Source organism: Hyperoodon ampullatus (genome assembly GCF_949752795.1).
Source record: "Hyperoodon ampullatus genome assembly, chromosome: 4".
NCBI classification, from domain to species: domain Eukaryota; kingdom Metazoa; phylum Chordata; class Mammalia; order Artiodactyla; family Ziphiidae; genus Hyperoodon; species Hyperoodon ampullatus.
The window spans coordinates 175,800,580-175,826,006 of NC_136917.1; the positions used below are offsets into that span (position 1 = coordinate 175,800,580).

Consider the following 25,427-nt stretch of genomic DNA (forward strand, 5'->3'; position numbering starts at 1 on the left):
GCGCCCGCCCGCGCCCCTTCCCCGAGGCCCAGTGCGTCCGTGCGCCCCGCGCCCCGGAGCTGCCGGCTATCCGCGCGGCGCTCGGGCCCCCGTGGCTGCGTCCGGGCGCGGGTTTGGGGACGCGGGGGCGCGGGCTGGAGCGACCGGCGGTGCAAAGGACAGGTTTATAATTGGGCCCTAAATGAGGCTCTTCGGCCTTTCTTCGCGTCGGTGCGTAACGCGATAGAGGACGCCCCTCGCAGCCCCTTCCCTCTCCGTGTCCTGCTACATAAACACCGTTCACATGCCCAGGCCTGGGGTGGCGGCTGCCAGCGAGACGGCGGGACATTAGGGCTTAGAGGGTTTGAAATGAAGCCACTGTCATACAGCACGAATTTAAGGAGCCCCAGGGCCACAGACAGGGCCGTTTGTGTCCAGGGGCCGAGAATGTACGTGATCCTTTGGCGAGAACTCGGCCGCCCCTCTCGGTCCGGCATTAACGTCGCCATATCGGTGCAGGTGAGAGGGTCAGGCCTACACTTTGCAAATCCAGAAGCATCCCCGGAGGGGTGTTCTGTTTTCTTATCGCATGTGGGCACATAACCCGGCAATCAAGATAAAGAGGTTGGCTGCCAGTGTATTTTTTCTACACGCCCCTGGGGACCAGTGCCCCGCCCTTGAAGGAGGATCCAGAGAAACCCTTTATTCTGCGGTTTCAGTTATGTAAATGGAGCCTTGAAATGAGGTGGGAAGAAAACCCTCCCTGTGACTGCTGTTTTGATAGGCGCTTTGTGCTCTGATGATGGGACACCTTTTAGGCTAAGCTGGCTATGCTGTCATCCGTCTGTGTGTTTACTGGCTAATTCATCTGACGTTTATAAACGATAAAAGACCTAGCTCCCACGGCCCCCCCGCCACCACCTCCCAGGACTCCCCGTGGCCAATCTCTCAGGGAGGGTGCGCTGGGGGGGTGCTCCCCAGGGCCTGGGCCAGCCCCTGCCGCCTAGGAGGTGATCAGTAAACCCTGACCTGAACTCCAAGTGCCCTAGGACCACATCCGGGGATGGAGCAATGGGCCTGGGGAGGGAGAGCTTGGAGCCGGCAGGAAGTGGGGGGAGGGGCGGGGGCCATGGGACAGGCGCCTTGCGAGTGCCTTAAACTGGACTCCATGACCCCTCCTCTGGTACCAGCCCCTGTTCCCACCTCGCGGTTGGAATCCCAGGGCTCAGTGATGAGTGATGGGGGAAGGGGGTGCTGGTGAATTGCCTGGGGGCATCTGCAGAATGCGTGCCACACAAGGGTATGTGTGTTTTCCTGGGGAAAGGGCCTTCGTGATTTCCAGAAGGATCTGTGACTCAGAAAGGTACCCTAATTTATGTACTACATTAAAAAATTCTTCTCCATCTTTTTGGAATGACGAAGTGATGGAGATTAGTGGAAGCTGTGTTGGCCGAATTCTTATCTCCTCGGTGTTGTTTGGCTGATCTTCGTGAACCCTTTGAAGTTGCAATAAATAAGCTGTTTTAACTGTATACAAGGTTATAGATGCTCATTGTGGGAAATGTGCAAATCACAGGAGAGTTTCGTGAAGAAAATTAAAATCACTCGTCACTGATTGAGGATTAAGAGAAATCTTTGAGCAGCCAAACTGTCCTCTGGGGCTGCGTCCTCGTGGCTTCCCTCCCTGGTGGGCAGTGGAGCCGCTCCCTGCAGAAGAGGCTGAGAATTAGAAGCTTCCTCAGGGAGAGGCTTGCTGGCTTAGCGCCAGGGCTATTTATAGCTGGTGATGTTGCTGTGAGGCCAGAGGAGCACGTACAGGAGCCGCCATCCAGGGCCACTGGGGCCACGAGGCACAGCCCCCACTGCACCTTGAAGTATCAGGGCCTCCCTGGGTCGGGAGGTCTGTGCCCTGGGCCCAGCCTGGCACCATCTGGAAACCACCCCAGACCGAGGGTGCCGGGCACTGTGCAGAGGCCACCTGAGCCCCAAACCCTGGACCAGGCGGATGCTGGGATTAGGCAGGAGAATCGACACACGCCCAACTCCTGCTGCTTGAGCAGCAGGTGTTTCCTGGGAAGGAAGGTGGGGAGCTGCCTGGGGGGTGCCCAGCGGCATCTGGGGCTCAGACGTGGTCTCCGGCGCCCCGCTCTTCACCCCCTCCTGGGGAGACCAGCCCCCTCTTGGGGTGGGGAGGTAACCATGGTGTCACAACCCATGGAACCCCCAAGCTTGGCACCCCCAGTCCACAGCATCCCCGCCACGAGTCCCAGCTCAGCAGAGCCTCTTCAGAGGGGGAACGTCCTCAGCGGCATCCACATGGCAGTTCCTGGAAATGGCTTTGATGGGCCCTGCTGGGGTGACAGGGGAGGGTGCGGGTTCTGTGATCTGCAGCCCCCAAGAAGGGCATATGGGGGAAGGGCCGCTCCCCACAGGGACGTGACGTGGCATGCTGTCTCCAAATCTCGTTTGCTGACAGGGAAGCAAGACTGTTTTGAGCTTGCAGATTTCCCCTTTAACTGTACGGGATGTGCAGTGACGTGCAGTGAAGCTCAATTGTAATTTAATGTCTAAATGTCCAAATGTAGGACCTTCCTTGGTGAAGAAATGTAACAAGTCTTTCACAGGGTGTGAGGAAATGATGGTGTTCTGACTTTGGTACCAAACCCAAGTGTCTTCTGCGACCCCCCATTAGCTGGGGGGGGGTGTGAGCTTACCCTCGGGAGAGCACATTCATGGCCACTTTTCCTTTTCTTAATTAGATTTGTGAAAAGGAAGGACTGGCCCTTACCTTTTTTCAAGCCTAAAAGTTAAGAACACCTGGAGCCCTTTCCTGCCCATCGCCTTGTGTCCCACAGAACAGTGTCCCCGTGTGTCCCCCTGTGTCCCCAGCATGTCCCATGTCCAGTTGTCCCAGCACAATCTCCCCTCTTTGGGCCACATTCCCAAGGTCTCATCCTGTAACCCTGTTGCACCCATTTGTTCAACAGACATCAGGTGCCAGGTGAGCCCGGCCAGGTCAGCCCCGGGAAGCTCTCGCTCCAGCGGGAATGTCACAAAAGCCAGCATCCTCCGGGGGCCTCGTTCAGGCCTCACACTCCCACTGCCTCTGGGTGCGGGGGGCCATGGGCCTCGGAGCCTGGGAGGAGCCGCCAGCACCAAGCTGCCTTCCTGGGAAGGCGGTTCCCGCAGCTCATCTGGGCCTCGTCTGCCCCGCCCTGGCCCTGCTGGCTGCTCCGCCCCCAGGCCTCCAGAGAGAGGTCCCGGGGCCGCCCCTTCTTCCTCCTGCCAGGGGTTGTGGCTGCCCCCCCAGCCCCTTCCTGGGGAGGGGCTCTGCTTTTGCTGTGGTTTTGCTACCTGAGCCTGTTTCCCCCCACCCCCTCCGGTTTAGTGTTTAACCTTCCTGCCTCAGAGCACGTGCTCTGCGATGCTGGCGCGTTTCGGGCAGTACCGCGTGGAGCCGGTGCTTGCTGCGTTCCGTGAGCCCCTCACCGTCCGCTGATCCCTTGTGTGGGCCACGGGCCTTGGGGTTATTTCCATTCTCTGGCGTGGCTGCCTGGAGCCCCCCTGCGTGTTCCTCGGAGAACACGTGCGAATGTTTCTGCTGGGCCCTCGGCGCCCCGTCTTAGCCGATGGTACCGGCGGCTCCCCGGAGTTGAAGCCCCTTGACGGCCGCGCTCCACAGCCGCCGGCAGTGGGCAGGGCGCAGTGGCCTCTTGGCGGGTGGCCTTCTGGAGGGTGCGTGCCAGAGCCTGCGTTTCAGGCTAAGGTAACGAAGCCAGGCGTCCCCGCCAGTGACTGGGTGTCTGGATGTGCTGGGCCTCCTTGAGTCCCTTGCCCGTTTCTCTAGAGCTGTCTTTTTCTGGTTGATCCACAGGGTTCTTTCTAGATTATGGAGACAGCAGTGTGTGTTGCATGTAAGAGACACCTTCTCTGCCCACAGCTGTCTTTTCAATCCTTAGTGATATCTTCTGATGAATGGAAGTTCTGAGTTTTAATCTGGTGCCATTTAAGAATCTTTTCCTTTAGGGTTAGTGGTTTTTGTGTCCTGTGTAGAGTCTTTCCCACCCAGGACATCAGATACTCTCAAACATCCCCTTCCTGAGGCTTAATGATTTTGCCTTTCCTGCTTCAATCTGTACCTGAATTAATTTCCATTTTTCTCCATGTGTCTGTTCAGTCAGCCCACCTCCTTTTGTTGAAAAAGTTTTCTTCCCCGCTTTTCCTTTGTTGTCCACACTGTCTCTGCACCTGTGCGGGTGGATTGGAGGCTCTCTTCTGCCCAGTGGTTTATTTTCTGTCCTTGTACCAAGACCACGCACCACACTGGCTTCATTTCCAGAACTTTCCATCAAGTCTCGAAACCGCTGGGCAAACCCTCCACCTGTTCTTCCTTCAAGATCGCTGGTTAATTCATGGTTTTTTGCCTTTTTGTGTCTATTTTACAGTCAGCTTGTCTCACTACGCAGACATAAAAAGTGTTAGAATTTTTATTTAGATTAAATTAAAACTGTGGATGAATTTAGGGACAATTGACCTCTTTGTATTTCAGACTTAACCCATGTTCATAATATCACTGTTCTTTCAATAATGCTTCATAGTCTCTGTGTCGACGGTCTTACACATCTTTTGTTAAATGTATTCCTAGGTAATTCATATTTCCTCACTTTTTTTTAAATGGTATATTTCTAAATACCTTTTATTGTCTGGTTTTGCTGCTACATGGAAATAGATTTTTGTATGTTGACCATGTATCCAGAAACCTTGCTAAACTCACGTTGATTCTAATAGTTTTCCTGGGATCCCTTTGGATTTTGTGTGTACACAGTCATAGAAACTGCAAATAATGCCAGTTTTATTTCTTCCTTTCTACGTTTATATATTTATTTCCTTTCCGTATCTTACCACACTGACACAGTGAGTAGAAGTGGTGATAGGCAAGCGTCTTTCTCTTACTCCAGTTTGAAAGGAAAAATTTTCAATATTCAAAGTGTGATGATTTTGTAGCTTTTTGTAGGTACCCATTATCAAATTAAGGAATTTATTTCCTTTTCTAATTTGCTAAGAATTTTTACGGTGAATAAATGCTGAAATCCATCAAGTGCTTTGGCTGCATTTATTAAGATGATAATATGATTTTGGTTCTGTGTTGTGTTATGTGGTGAATTATATTAAGTTAATGTTAAATGAACCTTGCACTCCTGGCATAAACCAAGCTTGATTGTAAGGTATTGATCCTTTTTATCTATTACTGGATTCAGTTTGTTAATATTTTGTTTAGGGTTTTTGTATCTGTGTTTGTAAGTGAGATTGGCATCCATTTTTCTTTTCTTGTAACGCCCTTATCAGGTTTTGGTAGCAGGATTATTTTAGCCAGAATGAGTCGGGTGGGGTGTTTCATCTTTTACTCTTCTCTGGAAGAATTTGTGTAAGACTGACATTATTTCTTCTTTCAGTATAAGGAAGAATCTGCTGGTAAAGTCATCCAGGCCTGGGGTTTTCTTTGTGAGAAGATTTTAAATAAGAATTCAAATCCTCAATAATTATAAGAATTAATAATAAATACAAGAGCAATGATAAGAATATATTTCTTCTTGTTACTGTTTGGTAAAATGGCTTTTGTTTTGTTTTTAGGAATTTGTCTGTTTCATTTAAATTATCAAACATGTTGGTCCAAAATTGTTTATAATATTCTCTTATTATATTTTAATCCCTTAATATCTGTCGAGCTTGTAGGGATGTCCTCATTTTCCATCTGATATGGGATATTTTGACCTTCTCTTTTTTTTACTTGATTAGCGTCCCCAGTATTTATCAATTTTATCAGTGTTTTCAAGGCATTAAGTTTTGATGTCGTTGGTCCTCTGTATTATAGATTTGTTTTCTAATTTATTAATTTTTACTTTTATCTTCATTGTTTCTAACACCTTTGTCCTTAATTTGCTGAGGTTTTTTTCCTAACTTCCTGGATGGCAGCTTACCTCACATATGATGGTGTACCCACATACGATTTTCCTATGTGTGTACACCATACACATGCACATGTGTATGTACATGTGTGCACACACACACGTTTCCACCATGTCTAGCTGTTTTCTTTTGGGTATTTCTGATCCACGAGTTCTTTAACCTGCTCTGCTGTGAATCCCATCCACTGAGTTCTGAATTTTAGTTATTGTGCGTTTTAGGGTTAGAATTTCTAAGGTGTTCTTTTTTCAGATCTGCTACCTGCGTTCTTACAGCTCCCATTCTTTGCTGGAATTCCTCACCTTGTTCTTTTTCTTCTTTGCACACGGCGCGCACTGCCCATTTCTTCTCTGCACACGGTGCACGTAGTTACTTTAAACTCAATGTCTGCTCCAGCTCCAGTAACTGGAGCCTCTCGTCGTTTCTGCTTCCTGTTGTTTCTGCAAGTTCTTGGCACTTGTTCCCCCTCTTGGGCCTGGTTATTTTTTTTATCATCATATGTGGATATTGTGTTTTTCCGTCTCCAATGGTCGTCTCCTCCTCAGGAGTGCTTGTGTGTGTCCTGCCGCTGTTTGGGGCGCCAGCGCTCCAGATCCCCGCGTCCACGCTGGGGGCAGAGGGGAGCCGGCCTGACCGCCCCTGACTCCCGGGCGCCCGTCCGCCCACCCCCAGGGCAGGGCTGGTCTGTTCAGGGTGCCCCGCCCTCCCGGGTGGGGGGCCTGGGGCTTTTCAGTCCCCGTGGTTGGTGGGAAGCCTCCCAGCTGTCTGGCGGGGGGCGGGTGGGGAGTGAGGGCTGGGCTGCAGACCACTGCGGAGACCCTCGGGCTGCCTCCGGCTTTACGCTTCACACCTGCGCCGGCTGATCTCCTCTTCGGCTGCTTGGGGCCAGGAGAGGCTTTGCGGCCTGCAGGCGACACTGCTCCCCACCTGCCAGCCGTCAGACCCAGGCAGCGGCCCTTCCCCGCAGGCCCCTCTGCTCTTCCTGGCCCTGCGGTTGGCTTCCCCGGGCCCCGGCCTGCCCCCCACGCTGTGGGCTCCGTGGGGTCTCGGGCGGCCTGAGAGGCCTGGCCCCAGGACCTGCCATGCGGGCACGTGGTGACCGCAGGGCGCCTGCCGTCGGGGAGAGGCCAGGCCATCCGCGGGCAGCTCCACATTCCTGGAGCTAACAGACTTCCTGTTGAGGGTCTCACGTGCACGCCAACTCGAGGCCGGACCCCGTCTGCGGGGAGGGGACTCTGCCCGCTATCGCCCCTGGGTTCTGTGCCGCCGCCCAGCCTTCACTCCTCTGGACCTTTGCAGGCGCTTTTCTCCGGGACAGGGACCCCCTTCTGGTGTCCCTGCTGTGTCCGGGTCCTGGGGCCGCTGTGACAAAGGACCACAGACTTTTGACTGAAAACTACAGAAATATGTCCTCTCCCAGTTCTGAGGCCAGACTCCCAGTCTGAGATTGAGGTGTCGCAGGGACGTGCTCCCTCCAGAGGCACCAGGGAGGGTCCCTCCTGCCTCTTCCAGCTCCCTGGGCTCCGGGCATCCCTGGGCTTGGGGCGACGTCCCTCCCGTCTTGGCCTCCGTCTTCACGTGGCTTCTCTGTCTGTGTGTCTCCTCTTCCGTCCCTTGTAAGGACACCTGTCAATGGACTTAGGGCCACCCTGGTCCAGAGTGGACCCATCTCTAGATCCTTAGCTTGATGACGTCTGCAGAGACCCTTCTTCCAAACGAGGCTCCTCCACCTTGCGAGGACGTGGACACACCTGGCTCGGGAACACCATTCACCCACTACACGTGCCCTGCACAGGGTCCGCCCGACCGCAGGTTGGCTGCAGGTGCCGTGTTCTTGGATTTTGTAAGAAACATGCTGACAAACAGTAGAGACCGGCTCTGGGACCGGGGGACTGAGGCCCAGGACATGGTTCCTGGGAGGCCAAGGGGTCCCAACGGAGTGAGTCCCCGAAGAGCCCCAGCTTCATGGTGACCCAGAGAAGCTCCTGCTGTCCGCATCAGTTCTTCTGAGGGGCAGGGGTGGCAAACCTGTCCTGGCCCCTTCCTCCCCGCTCCCCCGCCCCCTCCCCCGCCAGCCCGGCCAGCAGGAGCCCCCAGGCCCGCGGGTGCGGCTCCCGCAAGATGGCCACGGCCCCCAGGAAGGCGCCCGCTCAGCCACCCACCTTCTTCCCTCTCGTCCCAGAGAAACCGCGTTTGACTTGGGCGCAGGGGACAGTGTGGCTGTGACTGTGGTTCCCAGGCTGCCCCGAGGGATGGCCTAGCCTCAGTGCAGGAGGTCCCAACCCCACGGGCTTTTCCGGGCCTACGGCCTGAAGCATGTGACCCGGGACCTGAGTGGCATCCTGCTTGGATGGTGCGGCCACTCGCCCCATCCTGTCGGGGCCCCTGCAGGGACCGTGGAAGGCAGCGCCGAGCCGGCAGGGCTGCGTCCACGCCTGAGGCTCCGGGACCGTCTGCTCTGCGGGGCAGGCACTCAGAGGCCGCTTTGTGCCCGCCTGGGAGGCCCCGCTGCCTGGGACGAGTGGTCATTCACATCGAGTGTCGGGCAGCCGAGCTGTGGTGGCCGTATTATGACTAAAATGTGGACAGTTGCCAAAGGGCTGTGTCGTGTTCCAGTGGACTCTGAAAGAAAGAGCCGGAGCTGTGGGCCGGCGGCCCAGACGGTGTGCAGCCCCGACGCCTCTGTTCCCCTCGGGCTGTTCCCTCGGAGGCTGTGCCTCTTCCAGGGCTGCACCGAGGGCGAAGCTGGACCCCGACCCTGGGGGCCTGAGCCCTGGTGGACGGAGGGGAGGAGGGGGAGGCGACGGCATCCATCCCCCGGCCTCTGGCCGCTTGGTCTTTTGCATTTTCTGTCCTAACCCTCACCCGCCCACCTCATCTTGGCTGCGCGGGTACAGCGCGCCCACCCGGCAGGGGTCAAGGAGGTTCTCCCCGGGACTAGCCGACCAGGCGCCCTGGCCTCCTGTGCGGCCCCGGAGCAACTTGGGACTTATTTGGGGGCTGCTGCTGTTATTCCCTCGCCCCCTCCGTGCGCATCAGTCCTGGGACCGGGCCCGGTGGGCTGAGCCGTCCAAAGGGGCTGGGCTGCCCTGGGAGGCGCCTGCTTCCCCTGCACTCTCTCCTCCTCTCCTTCCCGCACTTGGCACAGAGCCTCTGGGTTGCCTCTGCGCGTCCAGCGGCATCCGGCGAGGGGCGTTCTGTGCCCAGGCCCCTGCACGGCCGAGGTCAGGTGCGCTCAGCAGACTGTCAGCCCGGTGGGCGTCAGGAGCTCCGTCGAGGTCCAAGGAGGGCTAGTTTGTCAGATGCTCGGGAACCTGGCATTTCCAGGGCCCGTGCGGTTCTTGCGCAGAAGCAGGGTCTCAGCTGGACCCCGGGCCTCGGGGGCACATCAGCGGGCGCAGCCACGGCCCAGGGACTTGGGCTCTCGGCCCTGGTGGAGGGTGCCGCCCCTGGGCCCGGCTTGCTGTAGACATCTGGAGGGCGCTGGCACCACGCCGCCCCTGAGAACGCAGGAGGGTGGCACGTGGGGTGGGCCGACGGGGCCGAGGACCAGGAGCTCGAGAGCCCAGGGCTCCCACCGCGGCTCGTGGCTCCAGAAGGTTCCTTCTGGCGTCCGCTGTCCCGGGAGCCCTTTCCCACCTGCGGGCCGGTCTCCCGGTCCCGAGCAGCCTCTAGGACGAGGTCGGGGACAAGAACCCCAGTCGAGCTCTAGCGCGTCGTCAGCGACACCCCCAGGGCACCCCGGCGGCCACAGAGCGCTGAGGCCTCTGGATCCCCCGGCTCTCCGACCCTTCAAGTAGGGGGCTTGCCAGTGGGGCTGCTGTGTTGCGGGGAGGTTCCGGACTTGGGGTGCGATGCCCGGTGACCCGGCAGAGCCCGTGGTGGGGTCCGGGCGCCGTGACCCGCGTTTCCCCCGTGCCGCCGGCCCAGCTCGCTCAGCGTGAGGTGGAGCCGGGTTCCGAGTTCCGGGAGGTTTGGCGTCAAGGAGGCCGGCGGGACGGGGCCTGAGGCCTGAGCAGCGCCCCCGCAGGGCCTGGGAGGCGGGGAGTCCCCTGTGCGGGTCCCAGCCCCCAGACATGCGCATCCCCTGGCCCGCATCCTGCCCCCAGAAGCACGCCCCCGCCGACCCCCCACCCCAGGGCCGGCAGCTTTCCCAGGCCGCCCTCCAGTGAGCCTTGGCCATCCTGGTGCACTCAACACCCGCCTGGGGCTTCGGGCCCAGAGGACCAGGGAGGTGGAATGGGCCCCAGGGGCTGGAAGGCACCTGGATCCCAAGGGGCAAGATGCCTGCGGCCTGGTCCGATGCAGGAAGTGCCTGCAGGTAGGGTGTACATATGGGCAGTGTGAGGAGGGGCATTGGGAACGAGGGGCTGAGAGTTGGTCTGGGGGGTCCGGGGGTGGAGGTGCGTTCACACCTGCTGGAGCAGGAGCACACACTCCACCTGTGGGCTCAGTGCACACCTGTGTTCTGCTCGAGGAGGGGGAGCCAGGAGAGGCAAAGCTGCTGTTGCCTTTAAAACAACACGTGGCCCAGCTCACATTTACACGTGGCCCAGCTCACATTTACACGTGGCCCAGCTCACATGTACACGTGGCCCAGCTCACATTTACACGTGGCCCGGCTCACATGTACACCTGGCCCGGCTCACATGTACACGTGGCCCGGCTCACATTTACACGTGGCCCGGCTCACATGTACACATGGCCCGGCTCACATTTACACGTGGCCCGGCTCACATGTACACGTGGCCCAGCTCACATTTACACGTGGCTCAGCTCACATGCACACGTGGCCCAGCTCACATTTACACGTGGCTCAGCTCACAGGCACACCTGGTCCAGCTCACATTTACACGTGGCTCAGCTCACATGCACACCTGGCCCAGCTCACATTTACACGTGGCTCAGCTCACGTGCACACCTGGCCCAGCTCACATTTACACGTGGCTCAGCTCACAGGCACACCTGGCCCAGCTCACATTTACACATGGCTCAGCTCACATTTACACGTGGCTCAGCTCACAGGCACACCTGGCCCAGCTCACATTTACACGTGGCTCAGCTCACATTTACACGTGGCTCAGCTCACATGCACACCTGGCTCAGCTCACATGCACACCTGGCTCAGCTCACAGACACACCTGGCCCATCTCACATGCACACCTGGCCCAGCCCACAGGCACACCTGGCACAGCTCACAGGCACACCTGGCTCAGCTCACATGCACACCTGGCTCAGCTCACAGGCACACCTGGCCCAGCTCACATGCACACCTGGCCCAGCTCACAGGCACACCTGGCTCAGCTCACATGCACAGCTGGCCCATCTCACAGGCACACCTGGCCCAGTTCACATTTACACGTGGCTCAGCTCACATGCACACCTGGCCCTGCTCACATGCACATCTGGCTCAGCTCACAGACACACCTGGCCCATCTCACAGGCACACGTGGCCCATCTCAAAGACACACCTGGCCCAGCCCACAGGCACACCTGGCACAGCTCACAGGCACACCTGGCCCAGCTCACAGGCACACCTGGCCCAGCTCACATGCACACCTGGCTCAGCTCACATGCACAGCTGGCTCAGCTCACAGGCACACCTGGCCCTGCTCACAGGCACACCTGGCCCAGCTCACAGGCACACCTGGCTCAGCTCACAGGCACACCTGGCCCATCTCACAGGCACACCTGGTCCTGTTGCAGGCACATTGCTAACATGGATTCCCAGCCCTCCTGGCTGGGGGCACTGTGTGCTGATGTCACGCAGAAGCTGTGACTGTGGCAGATAAGGGTCTATCCTGGGTCACCTTTTCTACAGGTTTTGCTTCAGATAGTCACGTCTTAAGGGCGTTGCCCGGGAGAATCATTCTGGAGACACAGGCCTTGTGGCACCTTTTTGGGGCGCGGACAGCCTGTGAGGGGCTGGTGGGCCAGGGGGTCACGTGGTGTCTGAAGACAGCTGGGCCCCCGTGGTGGGTGGTCCCTGGAGCCTGGTGGACACTCTGGGGCTGGCTTCCCCAGGTCCGCTCGTCCTGCATCTCCTTCCACTCTGGTCTGTGAGTCCACCTGGCAGCTGCCCTGCCCTCTCCACACCCTCATTTGAAAATGCAAATCCGGTCATGCCGTCCATCCCCACACCCACCGTGAACCCTCATCAGCTCCCAACTCCGGAGCCCGTGGGGTCGGCCGTGCCTCAGCAGGGCCCGGCCAGGGGACACTCACACAGTGTTCTCTCCACCTCACCTGCCCACACCCCTGTTCCTCCTACCCCTGGCCCGGGCCCCACCCCGTGGACCAGCGGCTGACAAGCCTCACGCGGAGGGAGCCGGGCCTCCTGTTTGCCACGTCCACGGCCGGCCACAGCGACGCCTGGCCACGGGGCGCAGCCCCCACGTGGATGCCGGTCGTCCTCAATGGCTCCAACACCGGCTGTGTCGTTTCTGCTCCCCGCACCGTCCTGCTTCTCCCCACAGCAGGAAGTCACCTTGGAGAGCTTCCCATCTGCATGTAGGGTCTCACCCCTGTTAGTTTTGTTAAAGTAATTTTCAAGTTACTTTATTAAGCTACAAACGTGGAGCCCAGGACGGAGAGCTGGGTCCTGGGGCTCATCACCACATCCCCAGTCATGTCCACCCTGCCCTGAGCCCCTGGTGTCCTGGACCATCCTCACCAGCCACTGTGCCTTCTTGAGCTGCACTGCCTTTTCTGTTTGGGGAACTTGTAGGTCCTGAGTTCAGCAGGGCCCTGCTCGGGACCCCCACAATGCCGGGTTGCCTACTGCCCCCCGCTGACCACTAGCCGTGACTCTGGGGGTGGGCATCGGTGCTCAGCTCCCGGCTCCCCAGAGCTGCTGGAGGTGGAGGTGTCTTCTCAGCCCCGTGGGGACCCGGGCCCAGCTTTGGGCATTCACTGGGCTCCTGACGCCATCAGCCACCCCCCAACGTGAGCCCCCCCTACCCTGGGCGCGGGCCGCAGCCCCGCTCGGCCCTCGGAGTCTTCACAGACCCCTGCTCTCGCCTGGGGCTTCCCTCTCCTACTAGCAGTCTGTTCGGCCCGCTGGACCCTAGTCAGCAGACTGGGCCCTGAGGTGGGCGCGGCAGCGTGACCGGTTCTGGATCCCTTCCCCGAGGATGGTGTCACCCCACTGATGCCCGGGAAGGTGTCACTCAGGGAGCCCCCAGAGCAGGAGGGTCCTGAGTCCCCCAGGAGGCTGGCTCATGCCCCACCGTGCTGGAGGCTTTGACTGTCGGGGACTTGGCGGCCAGGGCGCCAGGGCTGGAGGGGCCTCGCCGTGTTCTGCAGCAGATGGACACTTTGTCCCGGGGTCGCACAGTTGCTGGTGGGCCACAGCCCCTGTCCGCGGGCAGCAGGGGCCTTGGGCAGCTGCCCGCAAAAGCAGGTGACCTCTTGTTGCTTCCTCCCAGTAGCATGGCTGACAGCAGGCCCAAGCCCCCCAAGCCCGCCAACAAGACGCCCCCCAAGTCCCCAGGGGACCCCGCGAAGGACAGGACAGCCAAGAGGCTGTCACTGGAGTCGGAGGGCGCCAGCGAGGGCGCGGCCGCCGTGGGCCCGGAGCTCAGCGCCCTGGAGGAGGCCTTCCGGAGGTTTGCGGTGCACGGGGACACCAGGGCCACCGGGAAGGAGATGCATGGCAAGAACTGGTCCAAGCTGTGCAGGGACTGCCAGGTGATCGACGGCAGGAACGTGACCGTCACCGATGTGGACATCGTCTTCAGCAAGATCAAGTACGTGTGCGCCTGGGACCAGGGGGGTGGGAGCGGGGCTCTGCGTTCTCTCGGGCGGCCAGGAGGCGACGCCTCGGGACGCTCTCCCTGCCCGGAAGAAGATGCCCGGGAGTTTGAACCAGAACAGGCCCCAGTGGGGCCGGGAGCCCAGGTCAGGGACGCTGCCGCAGCCGCCTGCCGCAGCCTGAGGGGTCTCAAGTGGCAGAGCCCGGCCCGTGGGGGGCTGCTGGGGGCAGGGGGCACGAGTCCGGGAGGTGGGCGTCTGTGGCGCCGCTCCCCTCAGCTCTGGGGGACGTTCGCGTGTGAAGAAGAGCGGGGATGACGAACGGTGGGCACCGTGTGCTTGTCCGTGTGTGTGTCTGCACGCGTGTGCACACGGGCTCGGGCGTGTGGTCCCGGCGTCGATACGCCCCCTCCCTCTTCTCCCGCCCTTCACACCCCGGGACCACACCTTGAGGACAGCAACAGCACCCCCGAGGCATCACACAGACACGCACACACGCGCAAGTGCATGCCCACACGTGTAGAACTCAGGTCTCCACTCTGCTGGTCACGGCTCACCCGGAGGACAGATGCCCTGGACAGGCCTTGGAGACCCCGTGTGCAGGAGGCACGGGCAGTGGAGGCACACGGGCCCTTGTGCCCCCCGGGAAAGGGAGCCCCATCTGGTCCCCGTCCCACTCTGGAGGGCAGGACACTGCTCAGACACTCAGGGAGGAGGCTTGGCCCCTGGTGCCCAGGCACTGCGGGGGCCCCACCTCAGAGCCCGGCTGCTCTGGGCCCCAGGGTCTCTGCCTCGGCTCGTCGTGGGAAGTGGGCGGCTGCAGCCCCGGTCCGGCGAGGGGTCGTGGTCAAGACAGTCAAGACCAGTCTGTGGCTACTCCCCCTCTGCCCTCCTGGACCTGAACTCCCTGTGGGGTCCCTGTGACCTGTGTCCCACTTGGGAGAGCCTGTTCTGGGGGAGGGTCCCCCAGACCTCCCAGCTGTGCAGCGGGGGACCTTGCCCTTGGGAACGGAGAGGGAGACAGTGCTCCCTGGGGGGTCCTGGGGTGGTGATGCCCTGAGTCGGGTCGTGGGGTCCTGCAGGACAGGCTGGGAGCCACACCTGGGGGACCAGGTCTGAGGAGTGTGGGGCGCGGTGGGGACATGCGCGTCCCGGCGTGCGGGTCGTGGGACCGCGGCCGCTCCAGGTGGCAGCCGTGGCAGAAGCGCCTCAGCTCGCGGGAGCCGTGGGCGCGGAACCACACGGGTCGCTGACTGCCGATGGCTGTTTCTGTTTGGGGCGGTTGCCATGACTCTGCAGCCCTGCCGCCAGCCCGGTATCTGCAGCCTCTGTTTAGGCCCGTCGTCATGGCAGCGCTTGTTTGTTTGGATGTTACTATGTGTTAAGTTTTAAACAAGGTTCTTGCAGCTCTTCCCCAGGCCTTGACTGAAGACTGCTGTCTCCAGGACCAGGGCTTCCCCCGGCCCCGTGCCCGCCCCCCAGGGCGGAAGGAATTAACTCAGGACCCCGTTCCCATAAGCACGAGTGTCACCCCAGCAGTCCCGCCGGGGGCCCGTGGGCCGCAGGGTCCCCTGCCTGTGTGCCCAGGTGGGAAGGCCGGGGAGGCGGATGGCGGCTCTGCTGGCCCTTCCTGGCCCCCACTCGCCGGCTTTCTGGCCAATGGTGGCGTTTCCCGTGACCCTGGAGCCCTGTCTGGGCTGCAGGTTAGGAGGACGCACGCCGGGGCGGGGGACGCGGCCCATTCTTGCTGCACGGGCTGCGGAGGGAACCATCTGAAGCGCAGAGCTTGGCACATCGGTGCAGAGACCCAGGCCACGCGGGATGCCTGCGGGAGCGGTGGGCAGGGCAGAGCCGGGTGCGCTGTGCAGTCCCAGACACGCCAGCGGGGCCCAGCGCCTGATCGGTGCCTGGCGCCCGGGCCTGCCCTGCCCTGCCCCTCCCTGCAGGCTGGCGGGTGAGGCTGCGGCATTCGGGGCCCTGATCCCAGCACGTGCTTCCAGCTGTGGCGTTGGGGGTCTCACAGTGTCCTCCGCGGGGGCCTCTCCTGGCCACCCGAGGCTGTGCAGGGCATCCAGCAGCTTCTGCCCTGGCCTCCTTGGGGCCTGCCTGGCGTGTCTACAGAGGGCCAAGGCTTGGGGGGGCAGGAATCGGGCAAGTCCGTCCATGCTGGCTCCTCAAACCGCTGATATTGGTGTTGGACGCCAGGGCACACAGGCCTTTTGATGACCTTCCCCAAACATCCAGAAGTGGTTTCAACGACCTCAGGTGCATCTGTCCCCAGAACCCGTCCCTGAGCCTCCAGCCTGCGTTAGGCCCTCGCGAGGTCGGGAGGAACTTAGGACGCTCTTCCCTGCTTGGGGGGCAGCTGACTGTCGGGGTCACAGGTGCCCTTCAGGCGGCCGGCCTGGAGGCCGCCAGACCTGGGTGTGAGCAGCCTCCTTCCAGGTTGCCAGCAGCGTGGTCCCTGGGGCCCAGGAGCAGGGGGCTGGTGTCTGCCCGCTCCCAAGGCCTGGTACCAGACGTGTGGGCAGCTGCCACATCACACTGCATCCTCACCCTGCATCCAGGTCCTCCAGACAGCGCTCCCGTGGCCACCCGCACAGCCCCGCTGGCCCAGGGTCTGATGGGAATATCCCGGGGGCTCCCTCCTCTGGCCCTCGTTGGTGCCTTAGCCTCCCCCTCCAGACCCCACTTCCTGCTCTCTGGACGGGTCACCCAGGTCCCAGCTTCTGCTGCTCAGGGGAGCCTGGGAGTCGGCTTTCTCCAGCCCCCAAGTGGCATGTTATCTGTGGTCCAGAGGGGGCCCCTTGCTCCGTCCTAGGACATGTTAGCCAAAGTCCAGCGGCCTTCATGACGCTGGCCCTGGAGACACAGACCTCTGTCCTCGGAGGGCTGTGCTGCCCCGCCCCGCCCAGATCCCTGGCCACCGAGTGTCCCTGCTGACCTTCGGGAGTGGCCGGGCTCAGCCCTCTGCCTGCCCTGCGTTGGGCCTGGAGGTCTGGGGACACGGGGCCTGGGAAGCACAACCCATGGGGCCTCGTGTGTGACCAGTGACCCCATTACTGCTGGACCAGCTTTCCAGCAGAACAACGGCCTTCTGAGCAGGGCACTGGTTGGCCCCAGTGCTGAGCCGGGAGGAGGGGGTTTGGTGGGGGGACCCTCTCCGGTTCTGTGCACTCGGGAGAACAGGCTCCCTGTGTGTGCGGAGCCGTGTAAAGTGATCACGTGTCTCCAGGGAAGAGGCTGGCAGTGTCATTCGAGAACTCCCCAGGGACTGCTCCCAGCGGGGGCCGCGGGGCCCCCTGGGGAAAGCTCCCTGCCAGCCCAGACCAGGCTCTGAGACCCTGTCTGGCGGTCACGGTGGGGACACGTGGGGACACCCGGCCCCGCCAGGTGGAGCAGGCAGGTCAGCGCCCTGGGCCCGCACGTCCACTCGATCTGAATGCGGCCTCTGACGGAGGCCCCGTCGGCCATGCCCCGCCCCCAGCCCGAGTGACTCACACTGGTGGTGCCTGGTGCCCCAGCGGCCGGTCACCAGGCTGGCAGGCAGGCCTGGCGTCCGTGAATAGAGACAGGAGCGCCTTGGACAACCCAGGACAAACAAGTGGGGCCCCACGACCGTCGTGGGTCAGCGACCAGCAGGGATGGCAGGTTCCCCGCCCCAACAAGGCCAGGACCACGCTGCCCGGGACAGCTGGGCCAAGGGATCCCCCCAGCCCGGCCCACGGACCTCAGAGCCGCTGTGGTGTCGCAGCCAGGCTTTGAGGGGTGGAACCCACCGCCGGACACGGGGGCTCTGATGAGGCCTGCGGTCCAGGTGCCCCTCCCGACAGCCGTCCAGGCCTCTCGGGCTCCGCTCCCCACCCGCCCACGTGGCCTCGCTGGCGGCACGACTTGGTCGTCCTCCCCGTGGCCCCTGCGGCTGTGTCCTCCCTCCGCTGTCTCCCCGACCCCGGGGTGGCCGGTCAGCACGTCCCGTGTCCTCAGACTCACGTGTCAAGTGCCTGTGAGTCCCGGCATGCGCAGGGGACGTCCTGAGGCATGTTTATCGCTTACCGCTGGGCTGTTGGAGTTCTGGTGACTGAACAGAACCACGAATAGGAGAGTGATACACACAGGTTTACGTGCGAGTGAGACCCAGGAGGGGTCAGGGGCTGTGCATGGGCTGCCAGCCCACCTTCTGGGGGATGCTGCCGCCTGCACCCTTCCACACCGTGGTGTCCTTTTATCTGGTTTACTTACTTCCGCTCTCCCAGTGGGTGTGTGGCAGGGCCACATCCCGGTTTAACCTGATTTCCCTGGTGCCCAGTGACGTGGAGCGTCCTTCACGGGCTGGTTTGCACTTGTAGATCTTTGACAAAGTGTCCGGTTCAAATATTTGCCCAACTTTTTTTTTTTTTTCTTTCTTGCGGTACACGGGCCTCTCACTGTTGTGGCCTCTCCTGTTGCGGAGCACGGGCTCCGGACGCGCAGGCCCAGCGACCATGGCTTACGGGCCCAGCCGCTCCGCGGCATGTGGGATCTTCCTGGACCGGGGCACGAACCCGTGTCCCCTGCATCGGCAGGCGGACTCTCAACCACTGCGCCACCAGGGAAACCCTGCCCAACTTTTTACATTGGGTTTTTTCTTGTTGTTGAGGTATAAGAGTTCTTTGTGTGTTTCAGATACAAGTCCTTTATCAGATTTTCTCCATCTGTGGCTTGTCTTTTACTTCTCTTAACAGTATCTCTTGAAGAGCATGGTTTTAAAATTTTTGGTCAAGTCCAATTCATTGTTTTTCTTTTATGGACTGTTTTTGGGGGGTCATTCCTGAGAAAATCTTTGCCTAAGCCAAGGTCACGAAGAGTTTCATTTGGATGCTTATCCAGAAGCTGGATGGTTTGGGGTCTGTGATAAATGCAGGACTGTGGTCCAGTTGAGTTAAACTTGTAGACGGCGTGGGGCACAGGCCAGGCCCTCTCCTCTGTGCGCAGCCTCCGGCCGCTAAAAGGACGATTCCACCTCCATTCACTGGCTTTTGCAACCTTGTCAAAAACCCTTACATGTGGCCTGTTTCTGACTGTCCTGCGGCCGCTCTGCGGCCGTGCCTGTGGCTTTGCGGCCGGTGCTGACGTGGGGGCAGCCCCCTCCCACTCTGCCCTCCCCTCTCCAGCCGGTCCCCTGGGTGCCGTTAGCTGCGCTGTCTCGAGCCCTTGGCTTCTGCAGGCAGCCTTTCTGTTGGTCCCCGGGGCACCTCCCCCCACTCCTCTTACTGTAGAACATTGAGAACCTCACCGGATGGATTCGCTGGGGAAGATCCAAGGTGGCATAAGTGCTTTTCAGTTAAAATTCGTAGAGACCAAGAGCCAGTCTAGAGCCATTTTGAAATTGCGAGAATGGACTTCCCTGGTGGCACAGTGGTTGGGAATCCGCCTGCCGATGCAGGGGACATGGGTTCGAGCCCTGGTCCGGGAGGATCCCACATGCCGCGGAGCGGCTGAGCCTGTGCGCCACAACTACTGAGCCTGCGCGCCTGGAGCCCGTGCTCCACAATGGGGGAGGCCACTGCAGTGAGAAGCCCACGCACCTCAACCAAGAGTAGTCCCTGCTCGCCACCGCAACTAGAGAAAGCCCACGCGAAGCAACGCAGCCAAAGAGGGAGGGAGGGAGGGAGGAGAAAGAAATTGCGAGAATGACCTACCAGGTCCCGGGCGGCCGTGGGATGCCTCCGGATGAGGAGCTGCTCCTGGGTCCCGGCTGTGCCCCAGCGCGCCCAGTGCTGGTCAGGCCCCGGCCATGGGGAGGCGGCCCCCAATCCTGTCCCCGAGTGGGGACTGTGCCCCCCACCCCCTGGTGACCCCACGCAGGCCGGTGGCCCCAGCCAGGACTGCAGCTGCCTTGTGCCATGGGATCTGACGTGCTTTTCACCCCGACTTTCCCTCTGATGAAGGCGACACGCTCGCCCGCTGTAGCACCAGACCAGGATGTGTTGGTGTCCAGTCGTTCGTGAAGGACGTGCTTCCTGTCAACTTCGCTCCAGGACGATTTGTATTTGCTGCCATTGCCGACGGCAGCCGACTATTGGGTGTAACGCCGCAGAGCAGGGCGGGGCAGGGCACGTTCTGTGTTTTAATGGAAGACTCGCTCTGGGCTGTGGGAAAGAGGTGGGGTGAGGGGTCCCGCGAGGTCACCGAGGCCCTGGGTGGGGTGCGGGTCCCAGCCCAGTGACTGCTCAGCGCCTCCTCCCCGTGGGGGTGCCTGGGCCCGGTGGGCGCCCCCTGAGCCCCCTCCCCCTGCAGGGGCAAGTCCTGCAGGACCATCTCATTCGAGCAGTTCAAGGACGCACTGGAGGAGCTGGCCAAGAAGAGATTCAAAGACAAGAGCGGAGAAGAGGCCGTCCGGGAGGTGCACAGGCTCATCGAGGGCAAGGCCCCCATCATCTCGGGGGTGACGGTGAGTTCGGCGCGCGGGTCTCGGGCAGGAGGCAGAAGCGTGGCTCCCGGGCGCCGGCGCCCCCCGTCCACGGCCTGGGCCCCTGGGCTGGACCCGCCCTGGCGGCTTCCCTGACCTCGTTCCCCGCTCTCTTGCAGAAAGCCATCTCCTCGCCCACCGTGTCGCGGCTCACGGACACCACCAAGTTCACGGGCTCCCACAAGGAGCGCTTCGACCCGTCGGGCAGGGGCAAGGGCAGGGCGGGCCGCGTGGACCTGGTGGACGAGTCGGGCTACGTGCCGGGCTACAAGCACGCCGGCACCTACGACCAGAAGGTGCAGGGGGGCAAGTAGCCGGCGGGGCCTCCTCCTGTCGCCCGGTCCCCCGCCGCCTCACACTTCGTTACATTCCTGTGCTTGCAGGCGGAACTCGGACCCGGGGCGGGGCGGCCGCGGAGGCTCCAGGCCCGCCTCCCTCCCGCCCGGGCCCGCACCCCCCGCCACCCCAGCTTTGGCCCCGACTCACCTTTCCTAACACACCTGCCTCGTGCCCGCCAGGAAGTGGGCAGATGGCCCTTTCCAAAGTGTCTCCCGAGGCCAGACCACACCGGCCACTGGTTTGCAGCAAAGGGGGCGTTGTAAAGGAGCTGGCGGGCAGACCCTAACGGGGCAGTGTTGACCCACAAGCACCAAGGCACCAACCAGCAGCACCAATAAAGCGGAGGGAGCCCCGGACAGGGCGCCGCAGGGCCTGGCGAGCAGCACGGAGGTGTGGGAGGCGGGGCTCACAGTGCACGCTTGCACACCCAGGCACACACAGATGCACCCACGCATGCATGCACACGCACCGTGCACACACCACGCACACATGCGCTCAGACGCACACACCGACTGCCAGGTCTGCGTTGAGGGCGGGCACCGAGCTGAGGGCTGCCGTGCAAAGGAAGAAGCCTCCTCTGTCGACCAAAGTGACTCGAAGTGTGACATCGTGAGATTTTAAAATGGAAACTAAGGGCAGTTCACTTCGCTTCTCTGAGAAGAAATAGGAAACAGTGATGCATGTTTATTCTCAGAACGGCTCAGGGAAGACTTAGAATATTCCATCTCCGTGACTCCCTCCCAGCGGCCCGTGTCCCCGCCCCGAGCCGGGAAGACCCCGAGGGCCCTGGGCTAGAGGCTGCGGGCAGCGCGACGGCTCTCTCCTTGCCCCTCTGGCCTCTCTGGGGCCTCCGTGAGCGGCCTCCCCTGTCCTCCCCGCTCAGGAGCGCAGAAACCGCAGGGCAGGACCAGGTCAGGGGAGGGCCCGAGGCCGGTAGCATCTGTGGGGTTTGGTTCCTCTGAGACGCCAGAGTGGGGGGGGCCTCCTGCTGTCACAGTGGGCCCTTGGTAGTGTGTCCCTTTCCATGGACATGGCCACAGCCCGGCGTGTAACCCTCTGGACCCTGTGGTCCTGGTTTTGGTCCCGGGGAAAGCCCATGGCAGCCCCCGGGGAATGCTTCCCGGGAACCCAACTTCCCTGCCGCTATCTGTCCTGTGTCCAGCGCAGCAGGCTGGTTAGGGGCACCCCTCTACGGACACACGGCCTGGCCCACGGCAGAGGTGGCCGTGAGAAAGGCCAGCACTGCCACGGCAGGCACGTTGGTCACGGCTGGACCTGGGACACCCTGCCCACCCACACAGAGGGACTCAGGCCAGCGCTCCCAGCCGACACGGCCCCTCGCACAGGGGGCCCCCCCTGGGATGGTGGTGGCCTCAGCGGGCAGCTTCGTCTTGAGGCCTGGCACCTCACCGCACGATCACCCAGGAAGTGACGGAGCACAGGCATCCAGGGCTCACTGCGAAGATATGAATCGCTGCCATCTAGAAAGTTTCTAAAACTTGGGGATCCGAAGCTGCCCGGCCAGGCCCCCATCCGCCACCAGGAAACAGGCCTGAGGGCTGGGGGAAGGCAGGCAGGAGGCCGGCCCTGCCCTGGGCTCCTCTCCCTCCAGAGGCAAGAGTCACCTGGGGAATCGCGTCTGCAGACAACTGAACATGCAGTGTTTCTGGGCACTAAGCTGATCACAGATGGTGAAGCCCGTGTTCCGGCGCCGGCTGGTTCCTCTCCGTGGACTCGGGACAGGACTCCTCCCCAGACCCATCCTCTGCCCAGCCGCTGTGGGTCTCCGCCTGCCCGACATCCCAGCGCCCGGCACGGCCATCCCGTGGCAGGACACTGGAGTCCAGCCCTCCCAGCCAGTCGGGCTGGCCTGCCCAGGAGCACACGGGAGGCAGTCTGAGCAGAAGAAACCACGCCAGTGGCGTCCTGGGACGCTTCCTCACGCTGCCCCCAACCCCGGGGCTGGCCTGTGGGGCCGACACCACCCGCCACAGGAAACCCATCTTCCCGATGGTTACAGCAACACCTCCTCCTTGGGTTAAGGAAAGTCTAGCACACACAGCTGCCCCCGTGGCTGGCCCCGCGCTCGCGGGCTCCCGAGCTGTGGAGGCTGAGGCGTCTGGGTGGGTCTCAGGTGTCCCCAGCCCGCCTGAGGCTTCCTTCCCAAAGGGTAGCTCTGGAAACACATCTCCCCGCTCAGGGCAGGAGGAAGCAGTGGCCCCTCCCCGTCGGCTCCATCACGGCATCTGTGTGTAGCCCAAACACGGCACGTCGCTCGGGCTCCAAGCTCTACACAGACACATGTGCCTCCCTCAGGGTCTGGATGCTGTGGACAAACAGGCAGGTGTGCGTCTTCGCTGCATGTTCTATGCAACACCCATTTGCTTCTACTAACTGCGGTTAACTAGAAACTACATGTCTCTCTCTCTGTGAATGAAGGAAACTGCACAGCAAGCCCACCAGGAAGCAGGGACCCGTGGTCAGGGTGCACCATGCTGATGGCGCCGAGTGCCGGGACAGCAGAGCAAGCATTTGAGAACACTGATCGCACCACAGTACTTATTTATTTATATTTAATGCTCTAGGATAAGCAACTAGGCGGTGGTCAGTTCACCAAAATTGAAGCTCAAATTACGTAAGTTTAAAATATTATAGGAAGAGATCTATATTTATACTGGAGTATTTTTACACCTCGAGTATCCTCAGTCTTAAGGTTTGAGGCCGATGAAAATTACAGTCAGGAAGAGGCACGGGGAGCTCCAGCGGCGTAGCCTCCTGTCTAAGCTGCGCTACGTCCATGCCCCAGTGGCCGAGAGCTCAGGGCAGGCCGAGGCATCTCTCTGAAGCACCAGCGGACAGAGGCTCACACGCCCGAAGCCTGGGCCTGCTCAGCCACCGGCTGCCGTGAGTCAAGCTTTTAACGGCGCACGACCGCACCGCACCGCACACCGCCCGTGGCTGCTTCTGTGGCTGCGCCGGTGGCAGAAGATCAGTCACAGACGCCATGGCCCACGAGCCCTACGACAGCCACCGCCTGGACCTTCAGGGGAGGCTGCTGGTGCTGCCCCCGCCCGAGGACCCAGCAGGCCCCTCCTCTGGAGTGTTCCCACACGAGCTGGCACACCCCGCCCCACAGTGCACGTAGGTGGGGACAGCACTGTCACCTGTTCCGTCCACTCAGGTTGACAATTCAGCTGTACTGTGAAGTCACCACGAGGCTAGAATGTCCTTCAAACTCTGACCCTGAGTAGCTTCCCTCCGCTGACTGACTACTGAGCGCTCTGTGAAATCCCGTGGCTCGGGTGTGGCCTCTGTCTGTGGGAGTGGAGAGTGTGGCCAGTGGTGGCCCGGGCACTCCTGGGCGGTGGTCGCCCTGCACTTTGAGATGCTTTAGTTAACTTTCTCTCTTCCCCAAACCAAGCCAAACAACAAAGGAGATGCACATAACTCAAACTTGAAAGGGATCATATGCTACTAGTTTGTACTAAGTTTTTTCAGGAAAGGGAAATAAATGTATATATAGAGGCGATCTATTTTTGCACTGTTTTCTTACCATTAGGGGGTGACGAGGGCAGCACTTTGCAGTGTGACGGGACGAGCAGTGCGGACGGCACGGGTGCTCTGACTCAGAGCCACACCCACCAGGAACTCTGGGGGCGTCTGTAGGGCCGAGGCGTGGTGTCACCTGTCAGTCGCGGTCCGAGGCCTGGCTTGCAAAGCTGTGGTGAAACAGCCCCTGTCTGTCTGCAAACCTCCTCATGTGTTCCCTGTTGTTAACACTGTGTCAGATTGGTAAAGTGACAAATAAAGGTGTTGAATTGTGGGTCTGTGGTCCTCAAAAGTGCGCTGTGTGCACGGGCAGTCACGTGGGCACTACGGTAACATGGACACGCCCAGGAGGGGCTGCAGCTTACGGGCGCGCCAGCGCCTTCCAGGTGCGAGGCCTGGAGTGGGGTCTGGACACAAACCACATCACGGACGCCCCCAGCAGCCCTGAAAACGGGGATGACGCCATCAAAACTGACATAAAATAAGGACGATTTTAGACCATGATGGGGAGACTCGTGCCAGTAGGTGAGAAAGGAAATTGTAAACGCAGAGAGTGATTAGAGACGGCGAGTCTGAGATGTGAGAGAGAAGTGGGCAAACAATAAATAACTACAGGTAAATAGTGACTGTATTTCATTTAAACAAAATATTTCATTAAGGCACCTGAAAACCATGACATGTAAGCCAGAAGGGGTGCACAGGGAGTCACGTGCTCATGGCTCATGTATGATGTCAGGAGTGCTGATCAAACAAACACAAACATGTGCTGTGATACCACACCAGGAACAGGGCACACAGCCTCTAAACTTGTAGAGGTGAAAATGTGAATGACAGAAAATTATCTAAAAACGGCAACACTAGACAGGAAAAAAAATCATACAAGTAGAACAAATAGCACAAAATGAGATGGCAGATTTAAACTAAAATGTATCAATTACATTAGGTGATAAAGCAAGAGAAACACAGAATTGGTAACAGCTCAACCGCCAGGATGAGGAATGACCAAGGAGAATGAGTGGGGCTGGGCAGCAGCACAGGCGGTCAGCAGTCCACGGTGGGCGCCACCCCCGAGGCACACAGGAGGACGCAGGAGCGGAGGCATCCCCAGGCCCTGCTGGGGTCACTTGGTCACTGACTGGGGCTGCCTGGACAAGGGTCCTGAGCTCAGGAGCTGCATCCCGTCCCCTGAACATCGAGGTCTTGCATGAAGGGACACACCTGCCCCTACGTCTCTGCCACAGGGACACAACTTCAAATGCTGAAACTATTGAAATGTCCTTAAAAGACTGAGTGTCATGCCAAAAAACCTGAAAATTAGGCCATAAGAACAAATTCCTAGGGATAACGTAACTTATGAAAACTAACTCAAGAAGAACTGGGAAGCCTGCACAGT

General features: G+C 60.3%; 1 protein-coding gene across 1 annotated transcript; it reads left to right on the top strand.

Annotated features, from left to right (window-relative positions):
- Positions 1–426: 426 nt before the first annotated feature.
- Positions 427–20,460, top strand: TPPP (tubulin polymerization promoting protein; the record flags this gene model as incomplete). Its single annotated transcript, XM_079702256.1, has 4 exons — positions 427–498; positions 13,371–13,691; positions 19,975–20,128; positions 20,266–20,460. Exons 2-4 carry the CDS (start codon positions 13,375–13,377, stop codon positions 20,458–20,460), a joined length of 666 nt encoding a protein of 221 aa, XP_079558382.1. The 5' UTR covers positions 427–498; positions 13,371–13,374.
- Positions 20,461–25,427: the final 4,967 nt, after the last annotated feature.